The sequence below is a fragment of the Eupeodes corollae genome, chromosome 3 (assembly GCF_945859685.1).
Source record: "Eupeodes corollae chromosome 3, idEupCoro1.1, whole genome shotgun sequence".
Lineage (NCBI taxonomy): Eukaryota > Metazoa > Arthropoda > Insecta > Diptera > Syrphidae > Eupeodes > Eupeodes corollae.
Window position 1 is genome coordinate 61098781 of NC_079149.1, and position 16306 is coordinate 61115086.

The 16306-nt window shown below is 33.5% G+C and overlaps 2 protein-coding genes across 2 annotated transcripts; one reads left to right on the forward strand and one right to left on the reverse strand.

Annotated features, from left to right (window-relative positions):
* Nucleotides 1-1325: 1325 nt before the first annotated feature.
* Nucleotides 1326-8988, reverse strand: LOC129949912 (protein disulfide-isomerase A3). Its single transcript, XM_056061634.1, has 4 exons — nucleotides 8639-8988; nucleotides 2754-3191; nucleotides 2576-2689; nucleotides 1326-2514 (listed from the first exon to the last, which is right to left on the reverse strand). The coding sequence occupies exons 1-4, from the start codon at nucleotides 8788-8790 to the stop codon at nucleotides 1749-1751; spliced, it is 1470 nt and encodes a 489-aa protein (XP_055917609.1). The 5' UTR covers nucleotides 8791-8988; the 3' UTR covers nucleotides 1326-1748.
* Nucleotides 8989-12134: 3146 nt separating this feature from the next.
* Nucleotides 12135-13055, forward strand: LOC129949788 (proteasome assembly chaperone 2). The gene has a single exon (XM_056061437.1). It carries the CDS (start codon nucleotides 12286-12288, stop codon nucleotides 13012-13014), a length of 729 nt encoding a protein of 242 aa, XP_055917412.1. The 5' UTR covers nucleotides 12135-12285; the 3' UTR covers nucleotides 13015-13055.
* Nucleotides 13056-16306: the final 3251 nt, after the last annotated feature.

Here is a 16306-nt window from a genome sequence, read left to right on the forward strand (position 1 = left end):
CTCATTGAAGGTCAAATTAGATGTGTAAATCATAAATGCCTTTATATTTATTTCGCAGGAAAAACGGTAAAAACGGCTGTTTCATTTTAAAACAATAAATATACATGTTTTTATATACATAGGAATTGAGGGTTGCCAAGTACTCAAAACCATGTATAATTTGTTTTCTGAAAAATAACTCCTTTCATATTAAAAATAATAAAATCAGCCTGCCTTTATAAATATTTCGGTGAGTGTATGAAATGTAGCATTTGGTTACATTTTCAAAAATAAACGCATTTCATTTTCTTTTTGACAAATTATAGATAAAGAAACTACAAAAACTTACTGTACCTATCCGATTTGTTAATAACTATTTAAAAATTATGTTTTAGGTATGTTGCAACAGAGGGGTTATTATTAAAAACGATCGGAGTATTTGTGAAATTGCGATTACGAAAAACGATTGCAGAAGCGCTAATTTGTAAAATTGCGATTACAAATCGTAAAAAAACAATACTCGTATTTTTATTTATGAGTGCCTTCAAGCACTCGCTCAGCTTTTGTTTTGGCTGGTTACTGTCAAGTGTCAAACATTATTCTGTTTTGGTTTTTTTTTTGGTTTGGTTTTCATTTTGATGAGGGAAAAAAAATGTAAGTTAAATAATAAATATAATGGTGAAAAATATAAAAATAAGATATTTCTAATATTCAGGCCTACAACGAATGCTAAACAAAGACTTGATAGTAGCTTTCAATGAAAGTAAATGTGTGAAGTTAGTTGCGTTTAAAAAATTTTTGGCTGGTGACATTTTCTTGATTCCATTTTCGTTTCTCATAATCGCTCTACGCCATGAGTTTCGTATTTCATAAGGGCCGAGTACAGGTTTTAGCATTACTCGAGGTCCTAGAAGGCAGTATGACTCTACTCTAAATGTTGAATGTGATTACTTTTAAAAGAATAAAATAAAACGTATTTTTCTTTGAAAGAATTATTCCATATTCCTTTTTATTGTTATTTTTTACTCTGATCAAATAAAAAAACATGGCGATCATTGGGCTACGTAATAGTAGTTTTGTCGATAACTTTCTCCATATTTTGGCCTACGTATAATTGGGCTACGTAATAGTAGTTTTGTCGATAACTTTCTCCATATTTTGGCCATTTTTCCAACTTTCACTCTAAAAAAGAAAGTATATATTCTCTCATAATATTTTAAATCACATTATCCACCCCATTAACCTTTTTTTCTTTGAAATGGTGGTCTCTTCTAAGCAATGGGTCCAAGCACCTTTTCTTATAAACGTTGACAAAATTTAATAAATTGAAAATAAAAATAAAGTCATAATTTCCAATTTGTTTTATTATAAAAGATTTTATTGTTTTTTATTCTAAATATCTGTTTTATCACTATTCATTATCCAGAAAAAAAAACTAACTGATAAAATGGAAAAGTGTTAAGATAATTTAACATTTTACAAATAAGATTAAATTAGATGTAAAAAAGTTATTTCAAGTCTGTTTCGATAGATGGAATTTTTTTAATGATAACACAAACATCGACTTTTAACGACAATTAAAAGCAAAAAAAGAAACTAAATGAAAACTGACTTGACTATACGTTTTTAAAATGAGCGGTTTAATAAAAAACCAGTGTCCAACAATGATTAACATATGCTATTTCACTCGATTTGTGGAACTTAGTGTTTATGAAACTTAACTGAAAATACAATTGATTGGATGTTTTATTTTTCGAGCGCCAATCTTCTTACAACTCGGTCTTTTTCGGCTTTCCGCTACGATCGTAGGCCTTCAGTTCTGTGGTGGCGTGCTTGGCAATGTATTTAATGAAGTCATTGACTTCTCGGCCTTCATTGTATGAAACTGGTTTGTCTTTGGCGTCTTTGGGCAGCCAGAACAGAGTTGGGAAACCACGGACATTGAATGTTGGTGGGACATCGTTAGCGGTGGCATCCATCTTTACAATGGCGACTTCTTCGCCTTGCAGTTTGTCGGCAAGTTCTTCGTAGATGGGAGTGAGCTTCTTGCAGTGGCCACACCATGGTGCATAGAACTCAATGAGTGTATCTTTGTTGTTATTGATTACGAGTTCGTCAAAGTTCTTTGCTACGGCAACCTTAACTGGGGCATCATTGCTCTCTGGGATTGGCTCTGACTTAATGTAGGGTTCCAACTCTCCGTCAATCAATTTCTGGGCAAACGTTTGCAAGTTCTCAACAGAGAACTCATCCTTCATGGTGTATTTCAAGCCCTTTTCGTCACGAGCCAAAAGCACTGGCTTATCTCCAACAAAGTCATAGCCGTACTCGTTCAATTCGTGTTGGAATTCATCCTTAGCGGCAATGGCAAAGTTAAGCTGTCCAACAAACTCCTTGGCAACCTTGAGAACACGATTCCTCCAGTAGTTGGTTCCCTTGGGGTTCTTGGCGTAGTCGACAGAATAGTAGGCAGTGATAATGGGGTTCTTGAAGTCACTGGCAACATCTTGGGTCTTGTGGCCAACCAAACCGTGGCTGTAAAAATATTTGTTTATCAAATTTTGCTTATTAATTGTGTATAAATTATCAAACTTACAAGTTAGCTTTGATAAAGTTTGTCAGGTCCAATTCAGAAGATCCATCGAATTTAACAAAAGATGGTTCAAATTTGTTTGCCAAGTGTGGTGCACGGAACAAAATGATGGCATCACTGTTGAAAAATTAAATTTTTTTAGAAAACAAAATAATAAGAGTGAAAATCAAAGTATAATTACGTTTCGCCTTGTTTTTCTAAAACAGTCTTTGCACTGGAATGTCCAAAGCGGTACTTCTCCCTCATTTTGTCAGCAAATTTAGTGAAAATGTTCTTCACCTTTGAATCTGTTTCGAAGAAACCAAATATCGCGGCTTCCTTTGCGGCTAAGAATTTGTCGAATTCTTCAACGCTAATGATTTCCTTTGATGCTGGGCCAACTTGTGCTCGCATGAACTTAGCAATACCAGCTGCTTCACGTGGACCATTATAATCTTGAGAAACTTCTCCATTGCGGAATATCTTCAGAGTTGGATATCCACTAACCGAGAACTTATTACAAGATTCCTTTCCACCTTCGGTACAATCGACTTTAGCAAGAGCAACTGGTGGATCGTCACCACGAAGAAGCTCAGCAGCTTTGGCATATTCGGGTTTCAGTCTTTTACAGTGGCCACACCTGTAAACAAAAAAATAAAGTTAAGAGTTAGAAAGTTTTGCAACGATTTCTATTTTTTTTTAAAGTCCAGTTAATGACTAGTTTTGACGCTTTTAAAAGCTAATGCTAAATTTTTTAGAAGTGTTAATCTGCTCTCTTAATTTGTATCTCTCATCCTTTGTTCAATATTGCATAAGTCCCGACGGTCGCATTTCAGTAGCAGTATTTTTTTGTTAGAAAGATAAGATAGATAAGCAATTTAACTTGGAAACATACTCCAAATTTTTATTTGCACTACCCTTTTTTCTACCCTATTTATCTTTTTCTTACTTATTTTCAAAGGCAATTATGTATCAAGGTATCAAGTCTGATGTGACTTCTTCTGGGTAACTTGTGCCTGTTTTAATATAGCTACCAATTTATGTGTATACTTTTTATTGGCAAAAAATAGTAAGCTTAGCTATGGGCGCATTCACAAAGCTTGTTTTGTGAATGCAAAATTGCACTACAAAGCTAGTCAATCCGGAACTGTCATATTAATTACAAATACAAATATATAAGATAAGAAACATTTGTGTTTTCAGAACGTTAAATAATTTTTTGTATTTCTAAATTCAGTAAAACCAAATAGAAGATATAATACAAATGATTTATATTTGTATTTAATTACCGAAAAATTCATTTCATTTTGAATTCTTGTGTCCTCGTCAAAACCACTGTGCACTAACTATGTAGCCGAAATTTGTACACTACGTGGGGGGGGGGGGGGTAAATTTCAACTACTTTTGTAGTTAGATGTAGTACCCGTGGCATGATGGTTAGTGCGATGGACTGCCATGCGAGAGGTCTTGGGTTCGATCCCTGCCTATGCGACCTAGTTCTTTTCACGGGTACTGCCTCTTGTGAGGAATTGACAAATTCTCCAAGAGTAATTCTTGTCATGAAAAGTGCTTTCTCAAATTTGCCGTTCGGATACGCCTTAAAACTGTAGGTCCCTTCCATCCCTGACAACATTAATCGCACACAGGAATGGTTAGAGTTGTCAGTCACTAGGCCCTAGTTCTCAAACGGACTGTTGCGCCACCCAATTTATTTATTTATTTTTGTAGTTAGATTTAGCCAATCAGAATTCCTTGACTCCTGGTTGCTCTTTTGATTTACCCTCAACTCGGCTTCCAGCGTGTAATTCTTTTCCTTGAGAGTACCATTGATTTTTGATGCAATGCCTTAGGGTAAGCTAGCAAAACTCGAGCCTAAGCTACCTAGAAGTAAAATTTAATTGTCTCCTAGATGATAAACCCTTAATCAGGAAATTGAAAGCTAAATGAAATCAGATTGGGATCTGGTATGAATGTTTAGAGAAAAACTTTTTGAATACTTAACTTCTTAAGTTAGTTTCACATGGGAAGGTAGGTAGGACTTACAATTATTGCTAAAAGAATGAAACATTTCTTACTTTTGAGTTTAAACTATTTTTTTTTTAATTTAAGTAAAGCTAACACGTCCTAAAAAACTAAATAATAAGCTCATTGTGTGGTCAAATTATAATTAATTATCAATTTCATGAGTTCCCAAAGGATATATTTCATAGAGTGCATTTGGTTTTTAGAGATTTACAATTTATCTCGAAGAATAATATTGTTTTGTTAACATTCATATTTTTTGATTGACCAATTTCAGATTAGAATTGTCAAAATTTATTGTTTCTATGGTGAAACTTTAAAGTGGTTACTAAAAACTATCTAAATAAAAGTATAAAATTGGCTGTGTTTTAATAACATTCTTTGGTGTTGCAATAATGTTTTTTTTATGAAAAGCTAACTGAGAAAATGTTTTAGTCGTTTCTGAAAGCGTCTAGTAGCTCTATTCATAAATGTTTGTTGGAAAATGCCATTTTTGTTGGTATAGCTTCAATTTGACTATCACTTTTCATAGTTGAAATTCGTTCATTTAGATTGTCATTAATCAAAAATCACCTTAACCGATTCCACCCCTGGAATTTAAAGGATGAAAAGAAAAAATACAGACACAGTTTATCCCGAACTCATAAATCCAAAACTTGGAGTTGACTATAATAGTAAAGGATTATTTCTCTTGGGTGACCTATTTTAAAATATTTTGGAAAAGTAGTTTACGATGACGTACTATAGAATATGTTCAGCAGGATAACGAGACTCCAAATAAATGGAATAATATTAGTGCTTTTGGAAAGTATTCTCAATAATTTAACATAAATCTTATAAGAGACACATTCCATTGAGAGTAAAATTAAAGATAGTAGGGATAAGCTTTCTAACAAAACGAATCTTTAGAAAATTATTACTAAAATGTTGCACTCCACTCGTCAAGAAAAATATAAAAAATAAAAATATATATGAAAAAAATAATGAAAGTTAAAATAAGGATTTTCAAATAATTAAAACACTTTTGATCGAAATGTTTGTACAGTCAATCAAATTCATATTCGTACACTCTATTCTATTTAATACAAACTTAATTTTTATTCAAAATTGCATTTTCATTCAATAAATTTGAATTGCCAATTTTTCTTAAGCATTAACTTCATGTATGCAATTCATAAAAAAATAAGTATGTAATGCATTACCAACGTTATTCTTCATCTAAAAATATTTTACTAAGAACTCACAACAAAATCATCGATATTGTGTCTTAAATTTATAAAAAAAAAAGTAAAAATTAAAAAAATGGGGAGAAAACAGTGCGAAACATCGGTTGAGCAAAATGATAATAAAGTACCCTAATGATGGTAAATCATTGAAAGTATCCGACCTTGTTGGCAGATCAAGATCAACTATCCAATCAATCTCAAAAAGGTATCGTTCGGAAAATCAAAGGATTTCGACTATTGGAAAAACGTAATGAGTAAAGTTCAATATATCTGGCTCAGATGGACGACAAATGGTTTGGCGGAAACCCAATACGGACCTACTTCCGGAAAATACTGTCGCAACTGTCAAGCATGGGGGCGGATCAGTGATGGTTTGGGGTTGTTTTTCTGCGAAAATTACATGTAATTGAAGGAATTATGGACCATAAAGAAATATATGAGATTTTAAAACTTAATTTGGGTGAAAATGCACGTAAATTGGGTCTGAAAAACCAGTTCTCTTTTTACCAGGACAATAATCCCAAACATAAGGCACATAATACCTAATTGTGGCTGCTTTATAATTGTCCTAAGGTCATGGAAGCTCCACCCCAACCACTGGATAATGGATATTAACCCTATCGAAAATTTATGGGACAATTTGGACCAGGAACTGAGGAAACTGACAATAAGGAAAGCAAGAGAGCTTAAAGAACAGATTCTGCAAGAATGGGACAAAATATCTAACGAAACAACGAAAAAACTTGTCCAGTCCATGCCTAATCGACTCAAGCATGTTAATAAGAACAAGTTTTATGCTATAAAATGTTAAAATTTGCTTATATTTATGTTTTTTTACTGCGCTTATTGAAATGTACGGAATATGAAATTGTTACTTTGTTTGTTGAAATATGGCGTTTTTCTTGTAGACAATAGATGGTATTCAAATCTTTAATATAAGAAATAAATTAAAATATGATCATGAGTGGTTCTTGACAAATCCGAAAAAAAGGAAGTTGTTAGCTGCTGCACGAATATGAGTTTGATTGACTGTAGGTTTTGTTTTTTTTGAAGTGTTCATCAAATGGACTATAAAATCTTGACAGATAATATTACTTTCTATTTCTAAAAGTCACAAATTAAGAAACATTAAAAAATATTTACCATTGAAAATAAATAAATATATTTTATTAGCAAAAAATGCTAATGAAATAATTCTTAAAAACTACTAAAAAACCTATTTAAATATAATATATTCTTAAAATTATCCTTTGGTGAACTAATAAGAAATTAAAATCGTTCGATCTGCTAAAAATGGTATTTCATGGTCTTTCGTAGTGGATCGACCAAAACTAAAGTTGAAACGAATAAAAACCGGTGGTGATGATATTGTTTCTGTTATTGATTCAGCAAAACAAAATTGTTAATATTTTATATGTTTTATCAATAAAGGAAGATCTAAAAGTAAGCCTTTGAAAAAGAGGAGGCAGAATATTTCCACCACTAACCCAAGGAAGTAAACTGCGACCATAACCTTTTCGAAACGCTTTATTTCTTATTTGATGTACAGAATAATAAGGTGTACATTCCAGAATTGGCTGTGCAAATTAATGAAAAAAAATTACCTTAAAAACATAAGGATCACGGATATCGATACCAAATGCCAAGGAATGTAATTGTTTTTTTTTAACAACAATATGCTTAGTAAGTTTCGAGTCTAAGACTACAACAATATTGCAGTACTGCTAATATTTTGTTTGACATAACATGGTAAATATACGTAGCTGCATCCTAAGATCTGTCATCTCATAAGGTTTCAAGAAGTTGTTGAACAAAACATTTATTTCAGAATAAACCGTCTCATCTTATTTTTCTAAACCTTTAGTTTAGTTAGCAATGAATAAATATCAATTTTCTTTCAATTTCGCTCCTGATAAAATGGACCGGTTCGAAATAATTTCAAGAGCAGTAGACAGCCCAAAACGTATAGACGCTTTGCCACATTTGTAAGCTTATGAAAGCAGTACGGGAAATAATACTGCTTAAGCAACTTCGGGTGTAAGGTACAGTTGACCTAAGTAGTATCAAAAATATCAATAGAAAGACGCACCGCGTCACTATAGGTCAATGGCCACAACGTTTAAAGGGTGGCATAAAAGCAGGACCGTCATTTTGAAACTATTTAAATTTAATTTAATAAATGAAATAACAAAGAAAAATTTTAATTTCTTAACATAGGTATCGTTTCATAGCTAAAAATTAAGAAAACGATAAAAAAAAAGAACGAAATTGTTTTTGACTTGGCAACTAATGGTTCAAACGAGTATGAATATGAATCATTAATGGTCATAAAACTCTTCACTAAAGAACAAATATGAGTGAATAGTGCTGCTATGGAAATTAAACTGTTGCGTTTCAATAACAATGCAAAACTTTATGTGGCATTATACCTACTTTCTATATTATCTACTTGGGATTCAAAAACGCTTTATCTTATCTTGTTAAAACAACTTCCATGTTCACTCAAAAAACCGGCAATAAAGAAAAAAATGAATGTAAAAAATTGATGTTTTTTTTATCTAGAACATCATCTATCGATTTTTCTTCCAAAATTTTTAATTGAATTCCTTTGGGTGTTGTTAAGAAAAAAAAAAATTGTTGGATAAAATTCCACAGGAAATAATTTAGTAGAAAGGTTATCGATGGTCATACGTGGCGTTGGCGATTACACTTAATTCCGAATTACATTTCGGCTTTTTGTGTGTATAACGATGCGGTGTTAAGGGAAATGCTTTTCATTTTCATTTGATTATCCAATAAAATCTTTGTATAAAATTTAATTATTAGAAAAAAAACTTACCATGGTGCATAGAACATGACCAACGTTGTTTCGTGTTGTGCCAATGTTGAATCAAAGGTGTCATCAGTAAGTTCCAGAACATCTTCTTCAGCGCCGTTTACCGATGCAAAAACGCAAAGGAGTGCCACCACGACGGCTAATTTCAGGGACATTTTGTGTTAAAATTACAATTCGAGTAATATTTTTTGAAAATAAACTAAACCGCTGAAACACAAATCAATTGTGTTATTTTCTTTTACCAAACGCTCTTGTGGCACTTAAGCTGAGGAGCAGGAAACTTCTAACAAAATTCACCGGCCAAAATAATCTCAGCGGAACGAAGCAACGAAGTACGAAGACGGGATGTGAACTTTTTTATTTTAATGGTTTTTGTTCATTTCACCACGTCGTTTTCCAGTCATCTTCCAGTGTGCGACGTTTTTGTGTTGGCTGAATTTGATTGGCTAGAATGTTCTATGTTTCGATTTGGTGTTTTTGTCAGTGAAGCCAAGTCGAAAGTTCAATAGCTTCGCTTACACTTCTCCCATTTCATTTGGCTTGATAGCCAGTTTTAAAATTAAACAAAGCGGAGACTTAAGCGAGATATCAATGTTATGTAAATCACAGGAAATAAATTTTCAGCTCATATTTTTTCAGGATAACTTCGTGTAAATAAAGTAGGCAATCATTTTTTAATGTTCGTAGGAATGCAAAACATGTGCTCCTGTAAAATTTTGCTATTGTGTTAAGTTGTTAATAGGAAACATTGGCTGCGACAGAGAGGGTATCTGGTGTCAGTCAGTGTTTTACGTGTGAAATAAAAGCTGATCAAAAACAACTGAGATGTCAAAATAGGAATCCAAGGGTATCCAAGAATTGTTGGTGTATGTAGGTATCTGACACAACAGCCGATTTAACACATGGTTGAATTTCAAAAACTTGAAAATTAATTTTTGTATTTGTTTTTTAAACAAAATGGAATAAAATGTTACTTGAAGTGTATTTGAGGATGTTCTGTACATAATAGACGAAGAAAAAGCTATTTAACTCCGAATTTTAGAAGGAAATTATGATCTATTTTTTAAAATTGACTTATTTGTTTTGTAGATGACCAATCCGACGAATCAGTTAAATTATCCATTAAATGTTTTATTTTACAGCAATTATGACTTCGAAACTTAAATGTTTCTCTGCTCTTTGTAAGCAGCTGAAAGTTCTTTTTTTATTTTTTGACAGCTATCTCAATACAGCTATCCAACTCGTTCAACGAGGTACCTACAAATTTCCCTATCCAAGATACCCTATCCAACACGAGATTGAACGCAGCCATTAAGGTCACATACATTTTAAGTGTAATAAGGCGCTCATGCTTGGTATATTGGTAGCAAGGAATCAAATCATATAATATAATTTCGCACGTATGTATGTATTAAATAGAATGGGGCATATACACAGATGTCTGGTTACTTGTAACTAAGCAAGTCCAGAGTTTATAAATAAATTTAAACCTAATTTTAGGTCTTAATTTGCAATCTAACTATAAACATAGGAAATGCTGTTTTTAAGTAGTTATTATCACAACCAAATGTCATATTTCATCTTTGTATTGAACTCTAAAAATGGAAATCATAACAAATAAATGTAACGTAAATTTGCTCTCCAGAAAAATGTAGATTGATACCGCAATTAAAGAATATATATATAGATATCTTAGAGGAGTGTGAGTTATGTAGTGATCTGCAAAATATGGCGCCAAGAAAAAGAAAAATACAAAAAAACACGGTTCAATCCATTTATATTAAGCGAGAAGGATTTCTACAAAATATATCATTTGCATATAAAACAGTCACTACGAAGTGAAAGGGGGTAAGACGTTTCTGACAATCTCCAGGTTTTAACAGCATCTATTATAGCCAGCAGCCCTCATTTTGAACCAAGATCCTTTTTTTATTATAATCATAACATCATTTCCCCTATCGTGGACAATGTTGATGTGTCGACATTCAATTTGAGAAACGACAGCACAAAATAACAAGTTTGGAAATATAACTGTTAATATTGTAATTTGAAGTATAATTGTAGTAGAGCACAACCTTAACCTGGGGTTTTAATTAACGCAGCAAGGAAATTGACTATGAATAAGAGCTGTGTTTATTTAACCAATAAGCCTTAAACTATAGATCAAGAAACTTTAGTTACTCTCTATGAATACGCCTCAATTAAGTCATAAAGACAGGTAAGAAAAAAATTTGATTGCAATAAATAGAAATATTCAAGCTAAGTGACAACAAATTATCAGAACAAACAATTTCAAGACTGTCAGAAATTTGTTCAAAAGTACTTACAATCATGGGAACTAAAGCTAGCCATACATGACAAAGCCAAAGATCTAAATGGATCCAAAACGATCCAAAATCAACCGTGTTTGGGAAACTGAGGTGGCTCGATTTGGCTCTGCCGATTTATTTGGGTTATTAGAAAGTCAAAAATCAAAAAGACAACTAGCCAAGGCTGAGCTCCTTCGTATATAGGGAAACAACGACCAAAGTAGACATGCTTATTTAATCAATCTTATCTCGCCACCTAACAACTATCTAACTTTCTCAGTCCAACCCACACAAAATTAAACAAATCCAACTGTGAGACCAGATAATTTTGATTGGGGAAGTTGGATATTGAAAGCTTTTTGCTAGCTGGAGCACTGACTGATGTTACTTAGTATAGATCGTACAATATTATCACATCTGCCAGTAAAAAACATTCTTGCAAACAGTGTGGGAATCTACAGGAAATGTATCAGACACTAAATTGTGAGTACTCCTACAATCATGCTGATTGATTATAAGATGATTAAATTGTTAGTTGGTAAGTTAAATGGTAATAGTAATGTCATGCAAGGGGTCTTGGGTTCAATCCCTGCCTGTGCCAGCTTAATTTAAAAAAAATAATTTTCGCGAGGAATTGACAAATCCTTCAAGAGTAATTCTTGTCATGAAAAAGTGCTTTCTCAAACTAGCCGTTCGGATTCGGCCTTAAATTGTAGGTCCCTTCCATTCCTGACAACAGTACTCGCACACAGGAATGGTTGAGAGTTGTAAGTCACTAGGCCCTGGTTCACAACGGACTGTTGCGCCACCCCATTTGATTTTGATTTTTGAGTTGGTAATAGTCTGACAATATTGTGAGACCTATACCAATCTGGATAGGTGTGGGTTAGAACTATACTAATTTACATAACAAATAAATAAACTAAACTAAATAAATACTTCTATCTTGAAATAATTAGCAAGTTCGAAATAAATTTTTGAAAATCGGAGAAAAAAGATAATTTCTTGAAGTGGCACATTTTTTACCAAAAAGTGCTGAGTTGCCTTAACATATAATTTAGACGTGTTTCTTGTCTCTTACTCGGAAGGAAAATGTGTACAGCACTTAAAGACAGAACTAAATGAGAATAAACTAAAAACGAACAGATCGATTGTTTTTTTACTGTGTATTGTTTTTGCTGTCAACAAATTTATTTTTTTTAATCGAACACACCCCATTACTTGTAGTTTTGTAGATTAAGAATTGTTTATGCAAATAAATTTTAATTTTTTTTCGAATTGACGAAGCTAAAGTTCACCTTCATACATTGCTTCAAAATATAAATAAATATTATCTACAAAATGCTATTACTAAAAGGCGAAGCCGATTCGATAAACTTAGAAGGATATACGGCAATTGTACCGAGTATCGGAGTGGGAAATGCCGGCCAGCTTGCATGTGATCTAATTATCTCGACGTTGAAGTTGAAAAGAATTGGTAATATTTGGCATGAAGCTCTGATTCCAATAACTGGACCCTCTGCCTTTCAACACGAACCCAATACAAAGGCTGCCTCATGCGAGGTCTACGTCGATGACTCAAAAAAAGTGCTCGCTATCCAATTACGTTCACCGCTCATATCAATGCACCTGAACGACTTCCATGAAGAGTTAGTGGGATTGCTTCAAAAATGTTCCAGAGTGATTATACTTACCAGTAGTTTTGGCTACGAGAAACACACAATAGAAGCCAGTTCATTTGAATACATTGCCAATAAAGAATTCAAACAAAATCATGCCGACCGGCTCGGAGCCTTACAATGGACTGAATTTTCTGGAGAAGTAGTACATGGGGGAGGCAACGCACTTAAGCTTTACAAAGCCTTAGAAGCCAGCAATGTGCCGGCGCTATTGCTGTTTAAATATGTTTTGGAAGGAGATAACACGATGGATGCTTCGCAATTAGTAAAAGAATTGGACGATTTACTCGAAGAAGAAATCAAAATGAAGTCTGGAAGTTCTTTGAAGTTAACAGCACCAGTTTCATGGAAGCTCATGTATGGCAACGAAGTTGGAGATTTGATTTTCTAGGATAAATTTTGAAAGTGTAATAAAAGAGGGTGCAAAGTTAATGTGTTTTTTTTATTTATAAGGGCAAGAACTGCAATTGAATCACTCAAAACAATAGATACATATGAAAACAAAACCAACAAAATTTCAGACCTATTAATTAAATCGAAAAATAAAATAAGATAACTATAATTTTGATTTACATATTACGATGGTTGTTACTACATAATTTCGGCATGAGTGAAATGGAAATTGCTTGGTGCGCTATTTATACTCAATTGGATATTTTAATTTTTGAAAATCCAATCATTCTGCCGGACTCAATCAAATGTACGACGGCTCAGCCAAGCCACTGATCCGAAATGGCTCTTGAGGCTGGACTAAGTTTACACAATAGTGTTTACATGCGATCTTTTTCCCCAAGGCCATAAGCGCGTAAAACAAAAACCGTCGTTCGATAAATTAACCCTGTAGTCGTCGCGCGGATTACTATTGTAATCCACTCAAACAAAATGGAGTATTCCTAAGAAACTAGTGGTTAGAATTTTTCATCTCTTTTGAAATTTGAAAAAATTAAAGCATTTTGGTTTTATTCTAATTTTAAAATACATTACATATGTAATCCACTCGACACGACTGGTGTAACATTTTGTTGCGCGACGACTGCAGGGTTAATAGTAACTTTGACGATCGCCGTATCTAATATATTTATAAAGAATAATAATCAAATCAACTGTCAACAAATTCGCAACCTTAGCCGACTGTCAAAGTGTTATAAATATTTAAGTTATTTATCTTAAAATTCTTACTTACTTCTGTTATTTCAAATGTAGCCTTTACATCATGCTGACTTTTTTATTAAGTACAAATTCAGAATGCATAGATAACATATTTTCTCTATGGTGTTTTCTTTAGTTCAAATAAGTTGTAATTTGTATATTTCATACGTCATCACAACATGAGTAAAAATGTTGAGCTCCTATATGTATATCTGAGGTTAGAAAACAACTGTTTGTTTTGACAGTTCCGTGATCTGTTAAACAGACGTAAATTATTTCTTAAGTGTCAAAAATGGATCAAAATATCAAGAAAGTTGTGTTTTATAATCGATGCGTGGTTCAAAAACTTAATTTTACCAAATTCGTTTTATTAACTGAGATAAGATTCAGATGATGTGTAATTACACAAATTAATTTTAACTTCATGTGTACACATCTTGAACCGTACTTAATCCATAAAAATCGGTTGGTTTCAGCAAGAAATACATCTCAGAGTACAATTGCCTTATGTTCAATGTTTTATTTATAACAATTCTTTACAGCTAATAATTTGCTCGTTTCAAAGGGTTTCATAAAGCATGAAATCAGTTAATTTAAATTTCAGAAGCATTTTGTCTAACTGAAAGTATTAAGAAAATAAAAAATCCACGAACTACATCAAATGAAAAATCTGCGGATTAAATCAAATGCCAATTTTGACATTTTCGTCGTATAGGAAACGTCAACAAATTATAGGATTCTGTAATCGGCATTTATAAAGCCATCGGCCATGCACGACACAAGCCCAATATACAAAAAACATCGCAAATTGGAATTTCCGTATTTATTAACTGAGATGTTGGGAATGGGATAGTCTCTGCTGTTTGCGCAATTGACTGTGTAAAAATTAAGTCAATTTGCGCAGCTAATTTGTATTATCCCTATTCCAGCCTAATTATATTCCAATATTTAAATAAGTAGAAATTATAAATATATGTTGATAGGTTATTTGTCTTTAAGGTCTCATTGTATGAATATCTCTAAAAAGAAAATGATTATGCAAGAAATAAAAAAAATGCTTTCGTAGACAAGGCACACAAATTTGTAAAGAATAACAATTAAAAAGTATAAGAAGTTCTGCTTTTCCTTATATACATTTTTTTGAAAGAATGTTTGAACATCGTGCAGTCACAAATCTGAAAAATCCATCATATAAGGTAGGTAGGTAGAGATGGCGATCTCAAGGCAACCTAGCCTGTGATCCAATTAGCGCTGTAGTGCGCCGTTTTGATACCAAAAACTCGTTTGACCTGTAATAGAAAGGGGAAGATTTATAGAGAAGCTTCATAGCGATTATGTTAGAGCTATTTTGTCGCATTGAGAAAAAAGATTAAGTATCTTATCTGTGTCTCAGATAGATCATCAAGTTCGTGAAAGAATGCTTTTCCAAAGTATTTCAATCTAGGATATTTGCAGAGGAAATTGAATATCGTTTTACTTTCTATTTGGTCACTACAACTACGGCAAAAGGTGTTGTAGGAGATACCCAACTTCTCCGCATGAACTCCTATAGGCCAATGTCGGGTACAAACCGCAACATTCCTGCCTATGTCTTGCCTTGGCCTGCATAGAAGATCGTTTGTATGGGTTTTATTATATGTGGGCCATATCATCGTAGATATAATGCAGTTGGGTAAATTGCTCCACCTTCGGTTTGATTCAGTTTGGTAGATATAAAAGATTTTACCCTTCATAGCACCAAGAGGAATGTTAACCATTTCCGCAAGTGAGCTATGAAGGGCCAATCCTTGCCTGGCTAGCTCATCAGCCCGTTCATTTCCCACGATACCACTATGACCCGGAACCCAGATCAGGGTGACACCGAGGTTAATATTTAGGCTCGCAAGCTCATCGCGACATTGCTAGACCAATTTAGATGAGGATGTGGCCGAGTTAATGGCTTTGACAGCTGCCTGACTGTCTGTTAAGATAGCCGCATTTCGGTTTTGGTTTGGGCTTTGTTTAAGTATCTTACATGCCTCCTTTATTGCCAGCAGTTCAGCCTGAAAAACACTAGCAAAGTCAGGAAGCCAAAAGGATTTAGCTAACCAACTCCGCACTCCATCTTTGAGCCGTCAGTAAAGATGGTTGTGTCGAAACCTATCGACGCGATGTCATCCTCACAATCTTCTCCGGATGAGAAAATAACATTAAAACCCTTACTATGGCTCAAAGTAGGAGTGCAGTAGTCAGTGTCTACCGAGATAATATCTGAGGGAATCAAATTAGTTGTGTTGCTGTGACCATAAGGTTTTGACAACCAGCTGTTTGATTCCTTCAGTCTAATAGCGCTGCAGGAAACTATGTATTTAATAAAAATGTCGATTGGTAGAAGATCCAAAATAACGTTTAAGTCGTCCGTTGGGCAAAGAATCTTTCGTACGTTTTACCCTCCAACACCCAATTGTTTATATTGTTGTATTTGTTATTTTGACATTACGTCCATTTTGAAATGTGAAATCCAACAACAATTCGATGAGGTGTACTTACTTGTG